Source organism: Chiloscyllium plagiosum, unplaced genomic scaffold, assembly GCF_037043375.1.
Source record: "Chiloscyllium plagiosum isolate Xiang-an unplaced genomic scaffold, Cpla_swu_hap1 HiC_scaffold_39, whole genome shotgun sequence".
Taxonomy (NCBI): Eukaryota; Metazoa; Chordata; class Chondrichthyes; order Orectolobiformes; family Hemiscylliidae; genus Chiloscyllium; species Chiloscyllium plagiosum.
Genome location: NW_028270177.1, coordinates 18,605,222 through 18,625,866, shown reverse-complemented (window position 1 = coordinate 18,625,866; position 20,645 = coordinate 18,605,222). Strand labels below are relative to the sequence as shown.

Here is a 20,645-nt window from a genome sequence, read left to right as displayed (position 1 = left end):
CTCACAGCGCCAGAGACTCGGGTTCAATTCCCGCCTCAGGCGACTCTGTGTGGAGTTTGCACATTCTCCCTGTGTCTGCGTGGGTTTCCTCCGTGTGCTCTGGTTTCCTCCCGCAATCCAAAAATTAGGTGAATTGGCCATGCTGAATTGCCCATAGTGTTAGGTGAAGGGGTAAACGTAGGGGAATGGGTCTGGGTGGGTTGCCCTTCAGCGGGTTGGTCTGGAATTGTTGGGCCGAAGGGCCTGTTTCCACACTGTAAGTAATCTAATCTAATCTCAAGTGAATGTGCTGTCACCTTCCAAGACCCAAACTTTGAATTGGACTGAATTTTGTTTTGTTCCACAATGCTAAAACCTCTCTTCTCAAATTCATTTAGTAGAGGCAAGACCTAAGTTAAGTGATGTTGGGTTGAAATAGGTGGTCCTATAATGACTGTCATTTCATATAAACCTGTTAGACTCTAATGCGGTGTTGTGTGAAATTTGACTTTGTCTATCCCAGTCCAACACCGGCACCTCCTCATTACTATGTTATGGCTAGAGTAATATGGTCAGAACTTCATCGGATTCAAATATACACCAACATTGCAAACAATTTGGTTTGGCATCTGGCAATTGGCATCCAGAATGGAATCTTGCTTACGGGCAGCACAGTGGTTAGCACTGCTGCCTCACAACGCCAGAGACCCAGGTTCAATTCCCGCCTCAGGCGACTGACTGTGTGGAGTTTGCACATTCTCCCCGTGTCTGCGTGGGTTTCCTCCCACAGTCCAAAAGTGTGCAGGTTAGGTGAATTGGCCATGCTTTAATGCCTGTAGAGTTAGTGTAAATGTAGGGGAATGGGTGTGGGTGCGTTGCACTTTGGCGGGTCGGTGTGGACTTGTTGGGCCGAAGGGCCTGTTTCCACACTAAGTAATCTAAACAGTTTTTGGTCAAACCTGAAGGTAATGGCTTGGGCTCTTATCACTTGGTTGGAGGAAATTCTTGATTATCTAATCTGATTGAGGAACAAATCTGACAACCTAGAGATAGTTCCTGAAGAAGGGCTTATGCCTGAAATGTCGATTCTCCTGTTCCTTGGATGCTGCCTGACCTGCTGCGCTTATCCAGCAACACATTTTCAGCTCTGATCTCCAGCATCTGCAGCCCTCACATTCTGCTCAACCTAGAGATAGTGCCAATATAGAGCTGAGTGCTGTCTATATAACAATGGAAACTGATAGTTTCTTTTTTGAATGGTATTGCCTCAGGTAATATATCATTGAGCAATAGGAGGGGTTTAGGTATGAATCCTTCTCATTCATGAGAAGTTGTGGTAAGACCAACTCTTACTCATAATTTGCTGGTTTATAATTGGATTATCCCAAAGGAACTAGTGAGAGTGATAAGCAATAAGTGCTGGAGCAGGATTGAGCGGCCAATCTTGTATGACTGCAGATTGAAAGGATAAGGAAACATTTTTACATCGGTTATTACCTGTGGTTTCCTCAGTTTTCCCTTCAATAGCCCTTCAAAACATTTTTTAAATTGAAAATTCAGTAAATTATTCTGCTTGATGTATTTTTAAGTTTCCTTAGTATTTTCTCCTTTTCTTTTAGCTGTGAAAGCAGTCCTCCTCTAATATAATACCTTTCTCCCATTAATAATCTTGTATTTATTGGGTTGGCATACCACTTGCCTTCTCTTAATCAGTAAAAGATTTTACCTTAGACAGTGATTAAGCACATATGTCTTTGCCCCTTTTGTAACTTGTCTCCTTTTCTCCCTGACTTCCTAGCCTATCTTAATGCAGGAACTAAATTTGATTATCTTACTATAGTTTCTACTTGCCTTAATGCTTCATACAAGAAGAGATATTGTGCTATGCTAACTGCTGTGTCTCTTCAGATGTTGCCAGACCTGAGTTTTTCTAGCAATTTGTTTTTGTTTCTGATTTCCAGAATCTGCAGTGCTTTAGGTTTATTTTGTTTTGGAAATTGTGTTTATCCTAGATAAGGTGGCATGTCCTTACTTGGTTTCATCCCACAATGCAAAATAGCTCTCTTTGCCATATATGTACAGCTGAAAAAGAAATTAGTTATGAAGTCTCTAACTACAGGAATGCTGGCAAGTGAATGAAGTATCTATAGCTAACATTTTAAAGCTGCATGATTCCTGCTTGTTTACCCCACCCTGTTTTGCACTTTTATTGGTGGTCAAAATGGGTGGTTACAAAGTTAATCCACATATTTAAATTTTCATTTCTGTTAACTTAATTAATATGCATTTGCAGCACTCCCTCCTTTTTGTGTCAGTTTTTTTTATTTCATGCGATTTGGGCATTGCTGACAGGGCCAGCATGTATTGTCCATCCTTGGTTGCCCTTGAGAAGGTGGTGGTGAGCCCCCGCCTTGAACTGCAATAGTTCGTTTGTCAATGGACCTACAATACCATAAGTGATTTATACCATAAAAACTTTGACCTGGTGACATGAAGGAATGGTGATCTGTTTCTTGATCAGGATTGAATGTGGCTTGGAGAGAAACTTGCAGGTGGTAATGTTAGTGTTTGCTGCCCTTGTCCTTCTAGGTGGTTATGTTCAGGGGTTTTGAATATGCATTCTAAGGAGCCTTAGTGAATTTTTGCAGTGTATCTTGTAAGTGGCATACGCTGCTGCTGCTACTGTGTGTTGATGGTGCAGTGAGTGAATGTTTGTAGATGTAGTGCCAATTAAGTGGGCTGCTTTTTCCTGGAAGGTATTAAGGTTCTTGACTATTGTTGGAGCTGCAACCATCCAGGCAAGTGGAGAATATTCCATCACACTCCAGACTTCTGCTTTGTAGATGGTGTTCAGGTTTTAGAGAGTCAGGTGCAATGCTCTTTCTTTTCTGCTGTGCAGTCTTCTGAGACTTGAGTGGAAGCTGTGCATTGGCATGTTAATTGGCATGTTTCCCAGCTGCGCAGCTTACAGGAAATGTTGCTGAGGTGATGAGTTAGTCACTAAAGGGTTCCTAGCCTCTGATGTACTCTTGTAGTCACAGTATATAATAGCTAATCATTCAGTTTTTGTTCAGTGGTAATACTCAGAATGCTAATTTGACTGATTTGCTGTGGTACTAAATTCCACCGGCTCGTCACCTTTCTGGGTGAAGAAATTTCTCCTCATCTCTGACCTAAATATTTATTCTACATCCTTAGATGAAGACCCTGGGTTCTGGACTCCCCAATATTGGGAACAGCCTTCCTGCATGTATTCTGTCTAATTCCTGTTAGAATTTTATAGGTTTGAGTGTGATTCCTCTTCACTTTTCTGAACTCCAGTGAATAAAATTCTTACAGATTCAATCTCTATTCATATTCCAGTCCCATCGTAGCAGTAATCAGTCTAGTAAATCTTTGCTGCACTCCTTCTGTAGCAACAATATCCTTCCTCAGACCAAAACTTCGCACACCTTTAGGTGTGACGTTTCTATGGTGCTGAATAATTCCTGCAAGCCATCTCTGCACCTGTACTTGAATCCTCTCACAGTGAAGACCAACTTACTATTTGCTACCATCACTCCTTGTATGCTTAACCTTCAGCAATTGGAGAAGATCATCAGAGAACTGGAAGGGAGAAGAGGACAGGTTGGGGTTGAGCTACAGAGATGAATGGAAAAGAGATGGGGCAGTGGGGGTGGATTGGGAAGAAGGCTTCCTGGCACTTGCGCTTGACATCACACACAGACTTTGTGAAAATGTGTTGTGTTTTGAACTGTGCGCATGCACATTCGTAATTGCCCACAGTTTGTGTCAACAAACACCTGCCTTCAGAAAAATACCTGTTTATTTCTACTTTTTGGTTTCTGTCTGCCAGTCAGTTTTCTGACCATCTCCATACACTACCCCATGCACTTCAATTTTACACATTACTCTCTTTTGTGAAACTGTTGTCTAAAGTCTTAAGGTTCAAATAAACCATATGCATTGACTCAGTGTTATCAACTCAAATAGTTGCATCCTTGAAGAATTCCAGTAGATTTGTCAAGCATGATTTCCTTTTCATAAATCCATTCTGACCCTGCTGGGTCTTTCCACTGTTTTTTCAAGTACTGCTTCAATAGCTGAGAAGTGGAGAGGAGTGCCGAACATTGTGCGTTAGTCAATGAACTTCTGACCTTATGATGGAGGGAAGGTTATTGGTGAAGCAACTGAAGATGGTTGGGCAGAGGAACTAGAGCTTTTCTTGCACAGTGGTACATCTCTTCCTCTGAGCTAGGAACTCCCATCTGCTCCAGAGTGTGTTATAACATCTCTGAACAGGTTGATTAAGAAAGCTTTCTACCCTGAGGAACTCCTGGAACTGAAATGACTGACCTCCAACAGCAATAACTATCCTCCTTTTGTGCACTGTATAACACCAATCAGTGGAAAGTTTGCCCTAATTTCCATTGATTCCTGTTTTGCTAGAGTTCTTTCATGCCATATCTGATGAAATGAGGCCTTAATACCAAGGGTTAGAGTGTCTCAACTCACCAGTGGAATTCAGCTCCTTTATTCATGTTTGAGCTAAGGCAGTAATGAGGTCCAAAGCTGAGTGGCTCTGCTAGAACCTGAAATCAGCATTCGTGAGCAGTTTTTTTGCTAAACAAGTGCCACTTAATAGCACTGTTGACAACATCTTCTATATCTTCACAAGTCTGGATTATTGAGGTGGTAATTGACCAGATTGGATTGATCCTGTTTTCTGTTGGAGGTGTTAAACCAAGCATATAAATCTCTGTTCAAATGTAAAAGATTACAAGAACAGTGGGGTTTTTTTCCTGATGTCCTAGCTGGCTCCTAAAATCTGAACTTATGCCATCATTCTGCTGTGAGCAATTTAGCTGCAGTAGTTAACTATGTAACAGTGACTACCTTCCAAAATTATTGATTAATTGTTAAGTAGCTTGGAGTGTTCGAAAACAGATACTTTTCTAAAATGAGCCTGATATTTGTTCAGGTGATTCCTTATTATTTTGTTCTTTCACATGATGTGGTGCTGGTCATTCACTTATTCGTAGCTAATAGAATCCCTAGTGTGGAAACAGGCCGTTTGACCCAATAAGTCCACACCCACACTCCAAAGAGTAACCCACCTAGACCCATTCTCCTATCCTATTACTCTGCATTTACCCCTGACTCATGTTTCTAACCAACATATCCCTGAATAATGTGGGCAATTTAGCATGGCCAATTCACCTAACCTGCACGTCTTTGAATTTTGGGAGGAAACCCATGCAGTCACTGGGAAAATGTGCAAACTCCACATAGACAGTCACCCAAGGCCGGAATCAAACCTGGATCCTTGGTGTTGTGAGACTGCAGTGCTAACCACTGAGCCATCGTGCTACCCCAACTGTTCTTAAGATTCACTGTACAAATATGGATGAGAAACCCCATCTGTTGAAGGAAAGACCATCATTTTCCCGTTTTTAGTATCCAGCTTGATTTCTTACCTGCATTGTCATATGTATGGTTTATCCTAAATGTTGTTTAGGATTCCTCTTGAAGATTTATTTTTGGCATTTCCAAATTTGTACTTGTGCTTTCCTGTTTTGGCTCCTCTAGCCGTGTTTTGGATGTCACCTTGCTATTTTAATTCCATAGGTTTGATCTCTTGTTGCTGTTTACTATGGATAAAAAATTTCGGTTTTCCCAGTGTTCTTTCATTTCTCAATCAAAATGACATGGAATATTTCTTGTAAAGCATCAGATTTATAGGCGTGTTATGTGTGATGATGATCAAATACCTAATTTTTGAGTTAAGTCACCATTGGGGGAAAAAAACAGGTGGTTATTTGTGGTGTTTAGCAAACTGACTTTACCAGTGTGAGTAAAACTTTCCCATTTAATTATTTTGGATTAGAGTAAGCCATTCAGCCCCTCAAGCTTGTTCCATTCAATTAGATCTTGGCTGATCTCTATCTTAATTCACTCTGCCACTGGAATGCAAACTCTGTTATCCAGCAGTCTGTTCTTTTTAACCTACAGTAGTTAGCTAATGGGAAAGAGCATGCTTTTCCTTTGAGTATCAGTACAGCATTTCTCATGTTTTCTTTCTCTGTGGGATAAAGTAACTACATTGCTCAAATAGATTTTCATCGACAGGAAAAAGACCTTCCCTGAATTACAGAAATTGTGTTGTATGTACTAAATAAAGGAGAGCATGTCATGCATGGAACACTTCTTTAGTATGATGCTGTTTGCCTTGGTTAGATTTACATTGTAATATTTTTTTCATGGTTTATGATGGTGAAGCATGAACTGTTAAATGCCAACCTGGTGTTGCATTTAAATTAATGGCTCCTGATTAAAAGTAGCCTTTAATTTGGATACTTTGCATGTCTCTGGAATTGCTGTTGTCTGTTTTTGTTGTTTTGCTGGGTTTCTGTATTTTGCTAACCTGTGCTCTCTGCTGCTCATCCTAATGCCAACCACAGGAGCAGCAGCTGCCACTGCCTCAGGTGAGACTTGCTCAGTAGAAAACTTTGTTTCTGATCATTTCTTTCATAGCTGATGCCATCATCTTTCATTTGTTTGAATGTGATCCAAGTTCCAATTATTGATTGCTTTTGGCAATCATCGGGGTTATTAGTAACACAGTTTAAATAAAAAAAGACCCTTCATTAATATTTTTCTTTAAATCATTTTTATTTAAAATGTGAGGCAAAAATTGCCATGTCTGTGACACTGGTTTTGTTTGAGTGTTGCTGGCTAGCATTTAATGCCCATTACATTGAACTTGGCCATTTCAGAAGGCAGTTGAGGCACCACATTGCTGTGGATCTGGAGTCACAATTGGGCATACTAGGTGAGGATGACAGATTTCTTTCCCTGAAGGACACCAGTGAACCAGATGGGGTTTTTCCCCAACAATGGTCATTAGAAGATTCTTAAATCCAGATTTTTTGAAATCAAGTACTATCTGCCCTGGCAGGATTTGAACCCAGATTCCCAGAACCTGAATGGAGTTTCTGGATTAATACTGTAGCATTAATATCACGAGGCCATTGCCTCCCCTTGGTTTATAGGAGTTGAAAGTCTGAGGTTGCAGTTGAGTAGATTTGGTAGATACTATTCATTAATAAATTTACATAAAACTTTAGATAATGAATGGAATTGTGTTCTCCTGCTATTAGAGTTGCTCAGTGATTCAACTCTAGTTGTTAAGTTTCTCGTAGTGCAGTAAGTTGCCAGTGTGATATATTTTGTCTTTTATTTCCTTATCTCCCCCCCCCCCCCCCATCCTTGCCATTCTTTTCAGACTTTTTACATGTGGGTTGTTAAGGGTGTGGTACTTTATCGGAATTGTTACTATTACCAATAATCTGGATCTAATTCTGCTGCCTCATTTACTGTTAACCTTCTCCAGACTAGAATGGGAAAATTATTCAGCTGACCCATATGTTTGTAGTTAGAAAGCTGATGGGATTTGGCATGAAATTTGTCTTGTGTCATCAACATAATATGCTAGTGATTTTGAAATGACTCTTAAATTACAAGCTGGAAATGAATTAATATTGGAATATGGGGCAAATGTTTCAGGATTTTTGTGGCTTAATGTAATGGAACCTAATGTGATTTGAAAGAATGTTATCATGGTAATTGTATTTTTGTAGTGTTGGCAAAAACTATTTTTCTTCATGGCTTTTGAGCGCTTATCTCTTTGGCCTTGATTTGATTTGGTTTTAAGATGATAGAATTTTGACTCCCAATCTCAACTGATGGTTATGGTAGAAATTCCTTGAAGGCAAATTACTAGTTGGAAAGTGGTTATGGTGAAAGCTGGAAGTGAGAATTCCTTTCACTGTACACTCTACATTCCTACTTGTCTTTATTTTGCAATTAAATTGATGTTGTTACCAGTTCTTGCCAACTGCTGGAGGGAAAGTTTAAGCTTTTTTGTGAATAATCCTTTTATAACTTTCAAATATTGAAGTTTAGGACCAATACATTCACAATATAAGAACTTAGACTAATTGATGTAATTTTATTTCACTTGAGTGAAATCTTCAAAATGGATTTAAAATCTAGATATTTGGTTAAATTTATAAGATTAATTAGATTTGAGTGTGATAAAAGGGATAATAATGTGTCTCACTGAAAATTTTTAAATAGCAATTTAATATTTTCATGAGCCCTGCTTAATCTGCAAATTCCAGGTCCTTGATGTTACTAATAACTAAAGAAATAAGGAATATTAGTTTTCAACATGCTTTGCTGTTAAACCTCACACCTCTCTAGTTTTCAAACTCTATTTCTTCCTGTAACAAATATCACTAAGAAGGCTTTCCATTCATTTTTTTCTTGACCTATTAGAAGGACAAATATGCTTTCAGTTGATATTTGTATGCATTAATACTTCCCATGGATAGGTGATACCTGCCATTTTTTAAAATATACAAGAATTGCAGGGAAAATACCTACAAAAACACACTAAACTCGATGTTAGCCAGTGGTGAAGTGCGAACTGTTGAACTGTCAATGAGGGATTCGGGGAGATAAAAGAAATTAACATAGTTAGTCTCACCCTAGTCAGCCATGGGCCAGGAAAATGATTACTCTTGATCTTCAAATATTTGAGCTGATTGGAATGACAGATTGATGTCTGGTTTATGTCTGCAGAATGACCTTTATTTTGGAGTGCATGTTTGGTTTACATTCCACAGAATATAGCCTGCATTTACTGCACTTTTCCTTTTACAAATGTGATCACATTTGAGCAATATTTAAGTATTAGCTAATTAGTTTTAATGCCAAAATTGATTATTGCAGAAGTGAGCAACAGTTTGGCTTGAGATTGCCAATAACCATGCCTATGCTTTGGAGGAAGAGCAAATATTTTGAAAAACATTTTATAAAATAAATCATACCTGAGGAAGTGTAATAGAATTTTAAAATTCTGAAGTGTTGGAAAGTTGAAGCTGATAAGATGTTTTTTGATCACTTGATTTGGACCATTAATAGTAATTGTAGGGAGACCCCAGTTCAAGTAGAAACTAATTAAGTTACGTTTTAGTATTGTGACATTCAAATTGGCTACTATGAGTTATGATGAAGGGCTTCTGCCCGAAACGTCAACTCTTCTGCTTCTTGGATGCTCCTTGACCTGCTGTGCTTTTCCAGTGCTACCCTTTTCTATTATGACCTATTGACCCACTTTTAACTGCAAACAATTTGAAGGACCTTGAATATGCATTAGGGGTGTGTTGTGGACCAGGCCAGACCCCCTCAAAACATTTGAAGAAAGTAGCCCAGACCCAAATTTGCTACTTGTTTTAAGCAGGTGAATAGCAGATGTTCCAGGAGTGATGCAGCTGGTCAAACCACTTAGTTTTAAACAATTTATTTGCAAGATTACTGAATGAAACACAAACAAAAGAGAACAGAATATGGAATGATTTAATCTGTTTGAAAACCCAATAGACTTTCCCAATTTAATGGTGCTATTCCAAATACTTGCAACAATCCCCATAAACACCCGTTGGCAAAAAAGGTAAAGTCAAACACTGTCTTACAGGAGAGAGCGAGAGAGAGATGGCAGAGAGATTCAGCATGAAACACCTTCCATGTGGTTGTTTGTTGGACCAGCAGCCTCAAAACTGACTGCTTTTCAGTCAACAGCCAGACTGCTAAAAACCAAGCCAGCCAGAACAGCTGAGCTGGGAGAACTGGCTACTCCCCTTTTCATTATACAAGTGTTTTTTTAAAACTTAAAAGCCTTTTGCCTGAGGCAATATCTATTAGCTATTATCAAACTGGTCCTAAAACCCTTCAAACCTAGACATTTAAGAATTGCTGCTTTTATGACCTCTGTGGAAAAAAAATTGCCAAGGACAATATAACCTTGTTAAAGGAGCAGCATCGTCACAACTCCTTCCAACCCACCCCCCCGCCCCCCCTTTTAAAAAAAAAAACATCAGTATCCAAAGATGGCTTCATTTAAAAAAAACCCTAATCTTAGTACACTACAACACATACATTACATTGACAATAATCATGCAAGCATGCACTACTACATTGTTTTAGTCTGTTTTACTCCTGCCACCAAATGCGCTTGTTTCTCATGCAAGTCTCAACAATGCATCAGCAATCACATTTTCTCATCCTCCACATGCTCAACTTTCAATTTTGAATGGCTGTCAATAAGCTCCATATAAACAGTCTGGATTTTTTGTCTTTAAATTTCTCCTAAAACTTCAATGTGTTTGATTGTCTCAGAAACATTGCTGGTAACAAACATTGAAATGTTGTAATACCAACACCAAGTTCAAAATTTCCTTCTCAACTGTTGAATATTTCTGCTGATGAATGTTCAGTTTCCTAGAGAAGTACCCAATAAGTCTTCCTATTCAACCTCTCCCTATAGCTCAAATCCTCCAACCCTTGCAATGTCCTTATAAACCTTTTCTGAACCCTTTCAAGTTTCACAAAATATTTCCAAAAGGAAGGTGACCAGAAATGCACGCAATATTCTAACAGTGGTCTAACCAATGTCCTGTACAGCCGCAACATGACCTCCCAACCCCTGTACTCCATACTCCAGTCTGAAAAACAACCCTCCACCACTACATTCTGTCCTCTACCTTTGAACCAGTTCTGCATCCAAATGGCGAGCTCTGCCTGTATTCCATGAGATCCATTCTCTCTCTTTTTCTCTCTTTCCCCCTCCCCCCGCCCCATCCCCCACATATTTTGTCACATAGCACTGGCTTCAGCCTTGGTCAGTCACCGCTCCTAATCTCCCTATAATCTCTCTATGCACTGTCATTATCACCTCTTTATTGTTACCTTTGCTTCTGGAGCCATGACTCACCTTCTCTCAGCCTAGTATAAATACCTCCCTATTTCTCCCTTTTTTTAGCTTTGACAAAGGGTCATTTGGACTCACCGTCAGCTCCTTTCTCTCCATACAGATGCTGCCAGACCTCCTGAGATTTTCCAGTATTTTCTCTTTTTTGGTTCAGATTCCAGCATCCGCAGTAATTTGCTTTTATTCCATGAGATCAACCTTGCTCACCAGTCGCCCATGGGGAACCTTGTTGAACGCCTTACTGAAGTCCATATAGATTACATCTACTGCTCTGCCCTCATCAATCCTCTTTGTTACTTCTTCAAAAAACTCAATCAAGTTTGTGAGACATGATTTACATGTACATGTACATCCTGTCCCTCAGGATTCCCTTCAACAACTTGCCCACCACCAGAGTCAGGCTCACTGGTCTATAGTTGCCTGGCTTGTCCTTACCACTTTTCTTAAATAGTGGCACCACCCTAGCCAACCTCCAGTCTTCCGGCAGCTCACCTGTGACTATCGATGATACAAATATCTCAGTAAGAGGTCCAGCAATCACTTCTCTAGCTTCTCACAGAGTTCTAGGGTACACCTGATCAGGTCCTGGGGATTTATCCACTTTTATGCGTTTCAAGACATCCAGCACTTCCTCCTCTGTAATATCAACATTTTTCAAGATGTCACCACCTATTTCTCTTGTTCCTTCCGTGTGACTAAAAATCAGCAGTTCATCTATATGTATGACACAATTAGGTAATCTGGAAATTACCTTATTGGTTCATCTCTGAATTGTGCCTGGTGCATTTTTCATACCAAATGGCAGGACTTTAAACAATTGTCTTCGCTCTTTCAGACTAAGGTACCTGCCAGAACCCTCTGAGCAAGTCTAACTTAAAAATACAAGTTGCTTGTCCCACCTTTTCAATACAGTCTTCCAAAAGCGGAATCAGATCTGTAACGGCATTAACTTTGCGAGAGTCCAGAGTCCTAGAGATGTGCAGCGTGGAAAGAGGGATTAATCTGACATCTAAAAACAGTCAGCCTAATGTCAGTGCTGAGGAAACCTATTGAAAGATTTTTAAAATTAGCCATAATTTGGAAAATCGCAGTTTAATAAGTGAAAGTCAGCAAATCGAAACTTACTTAGCAAATCCCTGGATCAGCTGAGACCTTGGTGAAAACCTCACCTTCTCAGTCTTGCCCTCTGCTGATGACCCTCATGTTAAACTCACCATCAGCCTAATGAGAAAGTAGGAGCATCCCTATTGCTGAGCCAGGGGCCTGGGATCAAGTCCCATCTACACTGGAAGTGTGTAATAACATCTCTGAACAGATTGATTAGAAAAGAAATGAATAAAGCAGATCCAATCCCTGTCCAACTCCATTTTGATTTAGTCCCTAGCCTCTCACCCTACACCCCCATCCCCATACTTTTGAAGGTTTGCATTGAGTCCGTGGTTAAGAATGCAAATGTAATGTTGTCATCTCGAGAGTTTGAATGTAAAAGCAGTGATCTGCTTCTGAGACTTTATAAAGCTCTGGTTAGGCCCCATTTAGAATACTGTGTCCACCTTTGAGCCCCACACCTCAGGAAGGACATACTGCCACTGGAATGTGTCCAGCAGAGATTCATATAGTTGATTCCTGGAATGGTACACTTAACATATGATGAATGGCTGAGGATCCTGGGATTGTATTCAATAAAGTTTAGAAGGTTGAGGGGAGATCTAATAGAAACTCACAAGATAATGCATGGCTTAGAAAGGGTAGACGCAGGGAAGTTGTTTCCGTCAGGCAGGGAGACTAGGACCGTGGGCACAGTCTTAGAATTAGAGGGGGTCAATTTAAAACGGAAATGAAGAGATGTTTCTTCAGCCAGAGAGTGGTGGGCCTGTGAAATTCATTGCCACGGAGAGCAGTGGGGACCAGGACGTTAAATGTCTTCAAGGCAGAGATAAATTCTTAATTTCACAAGAAATTAAGGGCTAAGGGGAGAGTGCGGGTAAGTCGCATTGAAATGCCTATCAGCCATGATTGAATGGCGGAGTGGACTCGATGGGCCGAACAGCCTTACTTCCATTCCTATGTCTTATGGTCTTTTACATAACTGTCAGGTACCATCTGGTTTTGCTACCATTATTATGACTGAGCTCCAGTCATTGTAACTCACTTTAATTATGGTTAAAGTGAGCATGCATTTAACATGCTCACTTGTTAAATGTGAGCATGCATTCAGTCTCCTTTTGAACCTGTGCCAATGTCAAAGGGTTATACCTATAAAGATGTTGCTTGATCAGAACAGCATCTCCTATACCTACATCATGCATAATTAGGTTAGTACTTCCCAGCTTATTTTCACATATCTCCCCATGCGATAGACCTTTTGATTTTCCTCTGGAAGATAACTCAATAATTTATCCCAATTTTTGACAGTTTTCTCATTGTCCAATTTAATTTGAGCAATGTCCAATTTAGAATCTTCTGAACTTGGTTCTTCCCTCTGTGTTGTCACCAATAACAGTCTCCTTTTGTCTTTCCTTCCTTGTCAAAATACCTTTTGAGCATAATTACAAAACACAGAGATTTCTTTCTGTCTGAAGTCCTAATCAAATAGTTAATCTCACTGGATTTCCTTTCGACTTGATAAGGACCACTAAGCCTGCTTTTAAAGGTTCGCCTATCATTGGAAGTAACACTAACACCTTATCTCTGATAGCAAAATTGTGAGTTCTTAATTTCTTGTCTGCTTCCTATTTCATTATATGCTCTGATACTTTTAAATGCTGTCTAGCCAACTCCCCTGCTCTATTTAATTGTTCCTAAAATTTGACACAGTCCAAATATGTGGTCCTTTCACTTCATGCCCAAAAACGAATTCAAGTGGACTGGATTTGAATCGATTCATTCGGGACCTCTCTGATTGCAAAAAGTACAAGCGGAATTCCCTTATCCCAATTATCTGGATACTCTTGACCATAAGCCGTCAACGTGGTCTTTAATGTCTGATGTCACCTTTATAGCACTCCCTGTGATTCTGGATGGTCCGCAGTAAATTTGACTTGTTTTATTCCTAAGCTGTCCATAACTTCCTCGAATAATTTTGATGTGCAGTTTAACCCTTGATCTTATTGTATCTCTGCGGGTAGTCCGTATCTCAAAAATTTGAGTAATTCCACTACAATCCTTGTAGTTGTGATATTGTCTAATGGAATGGCCTCTGGAAATCTAGTGGATACATCCATTGTTGTTAACAAATACTGATCCACACTTTTTGTTTTAGGTAGGGGTCGTGCATAATCAATTAAAACTTTTGTAAAAGGTTCATCAAATGCAGGAGTAGATATTAGACTAGATTAGATTAGATTCCCTACAGTGTGAAAACCGGCCCCTTGGCTCAACAAGTCCATACCAACCCTCCGAAGAGTAACCCACCCAGACCTATTCCCTCTGACTAATGCACCTAACACCATGGGCAATTTAGCATGGCCAATTCACCTGGCCTGCACATCTTTGGATATTAAAGGTGCCTGTGGATTTCCAATTACCTGACATGTATGACATGTCTGGGCAAAATTCAACTATATCCTTGCACAATCCAGGCCATTAAAAATGTTTTTGTATTTTAGCTCGAGTTTTTCTCTCTCCTAAATTACCCCCTCATGGTAGCTCTTTTTACCCTGTGGTAAGTTATCCTTACGATCTTCACTGAAATCTACCCTTACTCTTTCCCTTTCCACGTGAGGATTTCTGTTTCCCCAGTTCCTTTCCCTCATAGATTGAAATTGATTTTGGAAGCCAAACTTTGAATTGTGGATCAACTCATAATCATCAGCCATTTTAAATGCTTATCTTGCTGTTTTAACTCCCTGCTTTTTCACGAGTTCTCACTACTTCAGGAAGTTAATTTTTAAACTTCTCCAAAATAATTATCTAAAAGTGTCATAGGTTTGCTCTACTTTTAATTCCCTTACCTACCTATCAAAATTATTTTGATGCTTTCAAACTCAGTGTAGTTTGATCAGTGTCCCTCCTTAGATTCCTGAAATGTTGTCTGTAGGCTTCTGACACAAGCTCATATGCACTTTTTCGGTGGCTTTCATCACCACCTCATATACCCAAGATGCCATCTTTGATAGTGATGCAAATACGTCACTAGCTCTACCTACAAGTTTTGTTCGGATCAACAAAACCTATATGGTCACTGGCTACCGCATTTGTTTAGCCACCTTTTCAAATGAGATGAAAAAGGCTTCCACATCCTTCTCATCAAATTTAGACAATGCGTGAATATATTTAAACAGATGCTCACCAGACCTTTGGCTACCATGAGTTTGCTCACCCTCATTCTCTTCCTCACTAAGCTCACCTTGAGCCTTCATCTCCATCCTTCTAAGCTGACTTTCCTGTCTTGAATGCCAATTTCTGAAGTTCAAACTCCCCCTCTTTTTCTTTTTCTCTCTCTCCTCTTCTCTTTTTCTTTTTGCTCTGCTAGGGCCTTGCATTCCTTTTTATCTTTGCTCTGCTTTTAATCGTAATTCAAACCATTTTATACCTGTTGCCTTTTCCTTGTCTTTTGCCTCTAACTCAAGCTGCTTCATTTTCAATTGAATTTTAGCCATCTCCAAAGATTCTGATGGCGTTTCCAGCAAATTTAAATGCTGAGCTATTGCTATAATTATCTTTCCTTTCCTCACGGAAGGAGGCAGCTCTAACTCCAGCTTATCTGCTAATTCCAACAGCTTGGCCTTAATCACCTTTTGCGAAACCCCCAAAGCTATTTCTTCCACCCCCAGAAAACTGAGTGACTGAAGGAGCCTTTTTTATCCCATTGCTATTGCACTGTTTAAACCAACCAAATCAACATCCAGAACAAAAGTCATTGCCTTAGAGTCCAACAACCCTAATCCAAAATCGGAACTATTGAACAAATCTCACAAAGAGCTCCCAATTTATTATGGACCAGGCCAGACCCCTCAAAACATTTCAAGAATGTAGTTGTTTTAAGCAGGTGTACAGTGGATATTCCAAAAGTGATGCAGCTTGCCATACCCCATAATTTCAAACAGAATTTATTTGCAAGATTACTAAATGAAACACAAACGAATGAGAACAGAATACATAGTAACTTAACCTGTACGAAAACCCAACAGATTAGCCCAACTTAGTGGTGCTTTCCAAATACTTGAAACAATCCCCATAAACACCCATTGGCAAAAAGGTAAAATGAAATGCAGGGTCTTACAGGGGAGAGAGAGAGAGAGAGAGAGAGATGGCAGAAAGATTCAGCATAGAACACCTTCCAAGCCATTTATTTGACTAGCAGCCTCAAAATTGACTGACTACTTTCAGTGAATAGCCAGACTGCCAAAAACCAAAGCAAACTGAGAAAAGCTGAGCTGGGAGAACTGGTCACTCCCCTTTCATTGTACAAGTTTTTTTTAAACTTGGAAGCGTTTTGCCTGAGGCAATATCTATTAGCTACAATCAAACTGGCCCTCAAACCTTTCAAGCCTTTCAAACCTAGACTTTGCAGAATCGTTGCTTTTTCAACCTCTCTGGGGGTGGGGGAGAAGCCAAGGGCATCATAACCTTGTTAAAGGAACAGCATCGTCACAGGTTTAGTTTGCAAGATTATTCATAAATGTACTGTTGCCAATCATCATTGATCATAGGTGAGATATTGCTAGTTCTCTGCAGTGCTCTTAGTTTCTACGTCTATTGCTGTTGAGGTTCACCATTCTCCCTTTTCCTTTCAAGCAGTGCCTGAATTTATTTAATCTATTTTGGAACAAGAATAGGCCATTCAGCACTTAAAGTTTGTTCATTCTTTCAGTCATATTTTGACATATCTCTCGATGTACCATTTGGAATGTAAACTGGATTACCTAGCTTCCTGTTTTTTCTGACTTAACATAATTAATTAGTCCAAGTATGAAGAATTGCTCAGCATAAGAATGAGTAAAAATCTTAAAAATATGATCAAAAATTACGATTTGGACTGTTTTGTTGTACAGGGCTGAAACCATGTGAAAATATGACATCCAAAGATTAGAAGTTGTAAGATGTGACTTTTGAAAAAGGGTGGAGTGGTTTAATGAGAGAGAGTGAAGAAGTCCTTAGGATGATGAAAGAAAAATTATTGGTGCATATTAAGATTATTTTTTAAAAATTAGGTTGGACTGACTGCATTGAAAGTGGTGAAAATATACTTGATGTGTTAGCAGGAAGGTGAGAGGGCTGTATAGCAAGAGAAAGAAAGATGATTTTTGACAACTTGAACTTGAAAGCAAGCGGTTCCTTTCAGCTTTCAGTAACAGTACAGCATCTGTTGTACAACTATTTTCTCTTCCGGTGGCTAACAGCACAAGTATGAATATGCATTTCAATCTCTTGCTACATTAGAAAATGTTTAGAATAGGAAGATATGTATTCCAATCAGTTCTAAAATGCTAAAGCAATCTTCTGCAGAATTTGACCTCCTACCTTCAAAGAAAATGTTCAGTTTGATTTATCAGTTTGTAGTGGTGAATGTTCTGAAGCATTTCATTGAAGAGTAGTAGAGATCCAGTAGATTAAAACGGTAAGGGATTAATTAGAAGTGTTGGGAGTTTTGACTGGTGATTTTGTGGTGCTTCAAAGGAGTATACGTGAGCTGGGATATGGAACTAAATTATGTTGTGAAGGCTTGTTACATCCTATTGCAAATAAAGTTGGAATTCATTGTTTTAGCTCAAATGTGACTGGAAGCTGTATAGTTGAGGTTTAATTATCGTATTGGATTATATGAAATCACATCAGATCTATGCTGGACTTTGTGTATCTGGAGTTCAGGAGCCCACTGGATTGGTTTTCTGATGTTTGTGGTTATCCAGCAGAAAATATTGTGGCTATAAATATACAATGGATCAATATTTTAAAATATTTTCAGCATGATCCATTTGATAACCACGTACGTGCACCTACAGTTAAGCATTGCGAGCGGGAGTAATGCTTTAACATGGTGTTGTCATCAGATCATGAGAAGCATACTTCTAAATTTAGACCTCTAAAATACAATATTTGTGAATGAAAACACACAGTAATCTAATTGTCGTGCATTTGTAAGGCTGAACAAGATAGAGGTGTATCATTATGCATAAGCATTCACAAGAAAGTGTTCTACTGAATGTGTAACCTATCTTTCCATTTCAAGTGCTCATTGACTTGTTGCACCATTCTAGCAATTAGTTTTCACTGCTGCGGTTTACTGCTGCATAGCATTTTTGTTAGTCCAAATGGTGAAATTTTAAAAGTCAAACTATGTGCTATTATTCTTTATAATTGCATCATTGATAGGTATATTACAAAATGTATCTATCAAGTAATTCAATTTTTGGGTATAATTCTGGATTTTCTTGTAGCAACAAATTAAATTATTTAGATTGTGCTGTTTGTGAAAATTGTTCACAGATAAAATGCCAATGGGTAACAGGAAACTATTGAAGAAATATTTCAGTCAGGGAAGGCAGAGGTTATTGAAATTGTGGGTTAGCAAGATTATATTAAAGGTTGTGTGTTTGTGCAGCCATCTATACAGCTATAATAGTGTGCTTAATATGTTTTAGTTTTCTGTGAACACGGACAGGAATGCAAGCAAGCAAAAACCAAAAACAAATCTTGGAATAAACTCTTAGTAGCTGAGGGTGAATTCATATTTTCTTTTAAAAATATAATTTATTACATCAATCAATTGGATTTGATGGTTAGCTCTATTCCATGAAGGGAATCATGCCATCTCTCTCCATTAGAGACATGTGGCTCACCATATTAAGGCTCACCAGTCTAAGTGTGGGGCAAGATAAGGATGCAGCTGTCCATGAATTAACATAACCAACTTGGGGATTGGCTCAATGCCACTGCCACCCCCTAGGTCCAAACTGAAATGCTTTTTAAATATTCTTACATGAAATATTTGACTATGAGCTCATAACCAATAATTTATACAACTTAGTTTATTCAAATAGACATCTTCAATCATCTTTTTTGTGTTAAAGCCTTTCAAGTTGCTTTACACTATGCCATTTATTCAATCAGAAGAGTTTATTTATCTCCATTTGAGATGGGAGTATTCTGGAATTTTTTTGTTGTTGTACAATAAAACATGGAAAGTAGTTCATCAGATATTCTATTGTGATGCATGGATGCATTTTTAAGCGCATTTCTAATTCATGACCCTGCAAATCTTGGAAATTGCAACTTAATTACACAGAGACTTTGTTATGTGTAACTTAGATGATGCACTTGGATTGCTTATTTACTCTTGTGTGGAAAGACTCAAATGCATATCATTTTTTTTGAAAGTTGAAATGCTTGGAATGGCAATTTTCTTTTTAAAGCAAAATAAGCGACTCTTTTTAAATTGTGTAGAGACGCTTTAAATTTATAATTTGCCCTTTCCTCTTGGGACCCATTTTTAAACTCACCTTTTTTCTTTCTCCCTCTCAGAGTACACACTTCAGCAGGAATAGTTATTGCCTTTTAAGACTTACAAACTTGTTTGGTTTGTGAAGAGGAAAGAACAGTAAATCATTGCTGCGTCCTTTCTGAAAGTAACATAATAGAATAAAAATAAAGTACAATGAATGCTGGAGATATGAAATAAAACACATCCTGCTGGATAAATTTAGCAGGTCTGGCAGCATCCGTAGAGAAAACAACAAATTTAATGTTTTGAGTCCAATTTGACTTCTTCCAATGAAGGAAAGGTTAACTTTCTCTGTCCACAGATATTGCCACACCTGCTGAGTTTCTCAAGCATTTTCTGTTTCTATAATGAAACGTGAAACTTGAAGGTGTTGGAGTGATTTGTTTCTGAGATCTGCCTTCAACTTTGAGCAAGATGTATAACTAACCTGAGGCAAAGATTTTTTGTATGAAATCATGTTGCATCAACAGTGAGATGTCAGTTTTGATACATAGAAATGATATAGATGAGCACGTGGAGGGAGATGACAAGTAAGTTTGTAGATAACATGAATATTTGCTGGATGGTTGATAGTGAAGACGGTAGTCTTCGGTTACAGAAAGATATAGAGGTTGGTTAGGCGGGCAGATCCAAGGCAGATGGAATTTAACCCTGAAAAATGAGAGGTGATGCACTTTGGAAGAAGTATCAAGACGATGGTGTGCTCAGTGAAAGGCAAGGCATTAGGAAGTTCAGATAAACAGATCATGGGCTGCTTGTCCACCGATCTCTGAATGCAGCAGGACCTATTACTAGTGTAGTTAGGAATGCATATGCCTTTAGCAGTTGTGGCATAGATTATAAGAGAAGGGAGGTTATGTTGGAGCTGTACAAATTTTGGTGAGACCATGCTTGGAAGGATGTGATTGCATTGGAGGATGTGCAGAGGAGATCCACCTGTATGCTGCCTGGGGTGAAGCATTTTAGCTATGAAGAGAGTTGGATAGGTTCCGGTTGTATTATTTATGGCAGAGAAGGCTGAGGGTTGACCCATGATAGAGATGTATAAGACGGAGGGGTATGGATGGGTTAGATAGGAAGCAGCTGTTCCCTTTGGTTGAAGGGCCAATAATGAGGGTATATCATTTCCAGGTAAAGGGCAGGGAGATTAAGGGCATTGAGGAAAAGATCTTTCACGCAGAGAATGTTGGGAATCTGGAATACCTTCCCTGGGGCAGTAACAGAGATTGGAAACCTCAGTCTTTTAAAAACTATGTAGGTGAGTGCTTGAAATGTCACAATGTTCAAGGTTATGGACCAAGTGCTGGAAAGTGGCATTAATGTAGATAACACTCCGAGTTGGAAGGGCCTCTTCTGGACTGTCACTCTGCATTTTGTAATGTCTCA

The 20,645-nt window shown here is 39.1% G+C and overlaps 1 protein-coding gene across 3 annotated transcripts in view; it reads left to right on the top strand.

The window, feature by feature from the left end:
- tmod2 (tropomodulin 2) overlaps nucleotides 1-20,645 on the top strand; it is a 77,076-nt gene that overhangs the window by 40,944 nt on the left and 15,487 nt on the right. For 2 of the 3 annotated variants that reach the window (XM_043677379.2, XM_087981329.1), the window contains exon 5: nucleotides 6,441-6,464. The exons of the other annotated variant lie outside the window; for it this stretch is intronic. In XM_043677379.2, coding sequence (XP_043533314.1) covers nucleotides 6,441-6,464 — 24 coding nt within the window. The remainder of the gene's footprint in view (nucleotides 1-6,440; nucleotides 6,465-20,645) is intronic. 3 annotated transcript variants of the gene reach the window in all.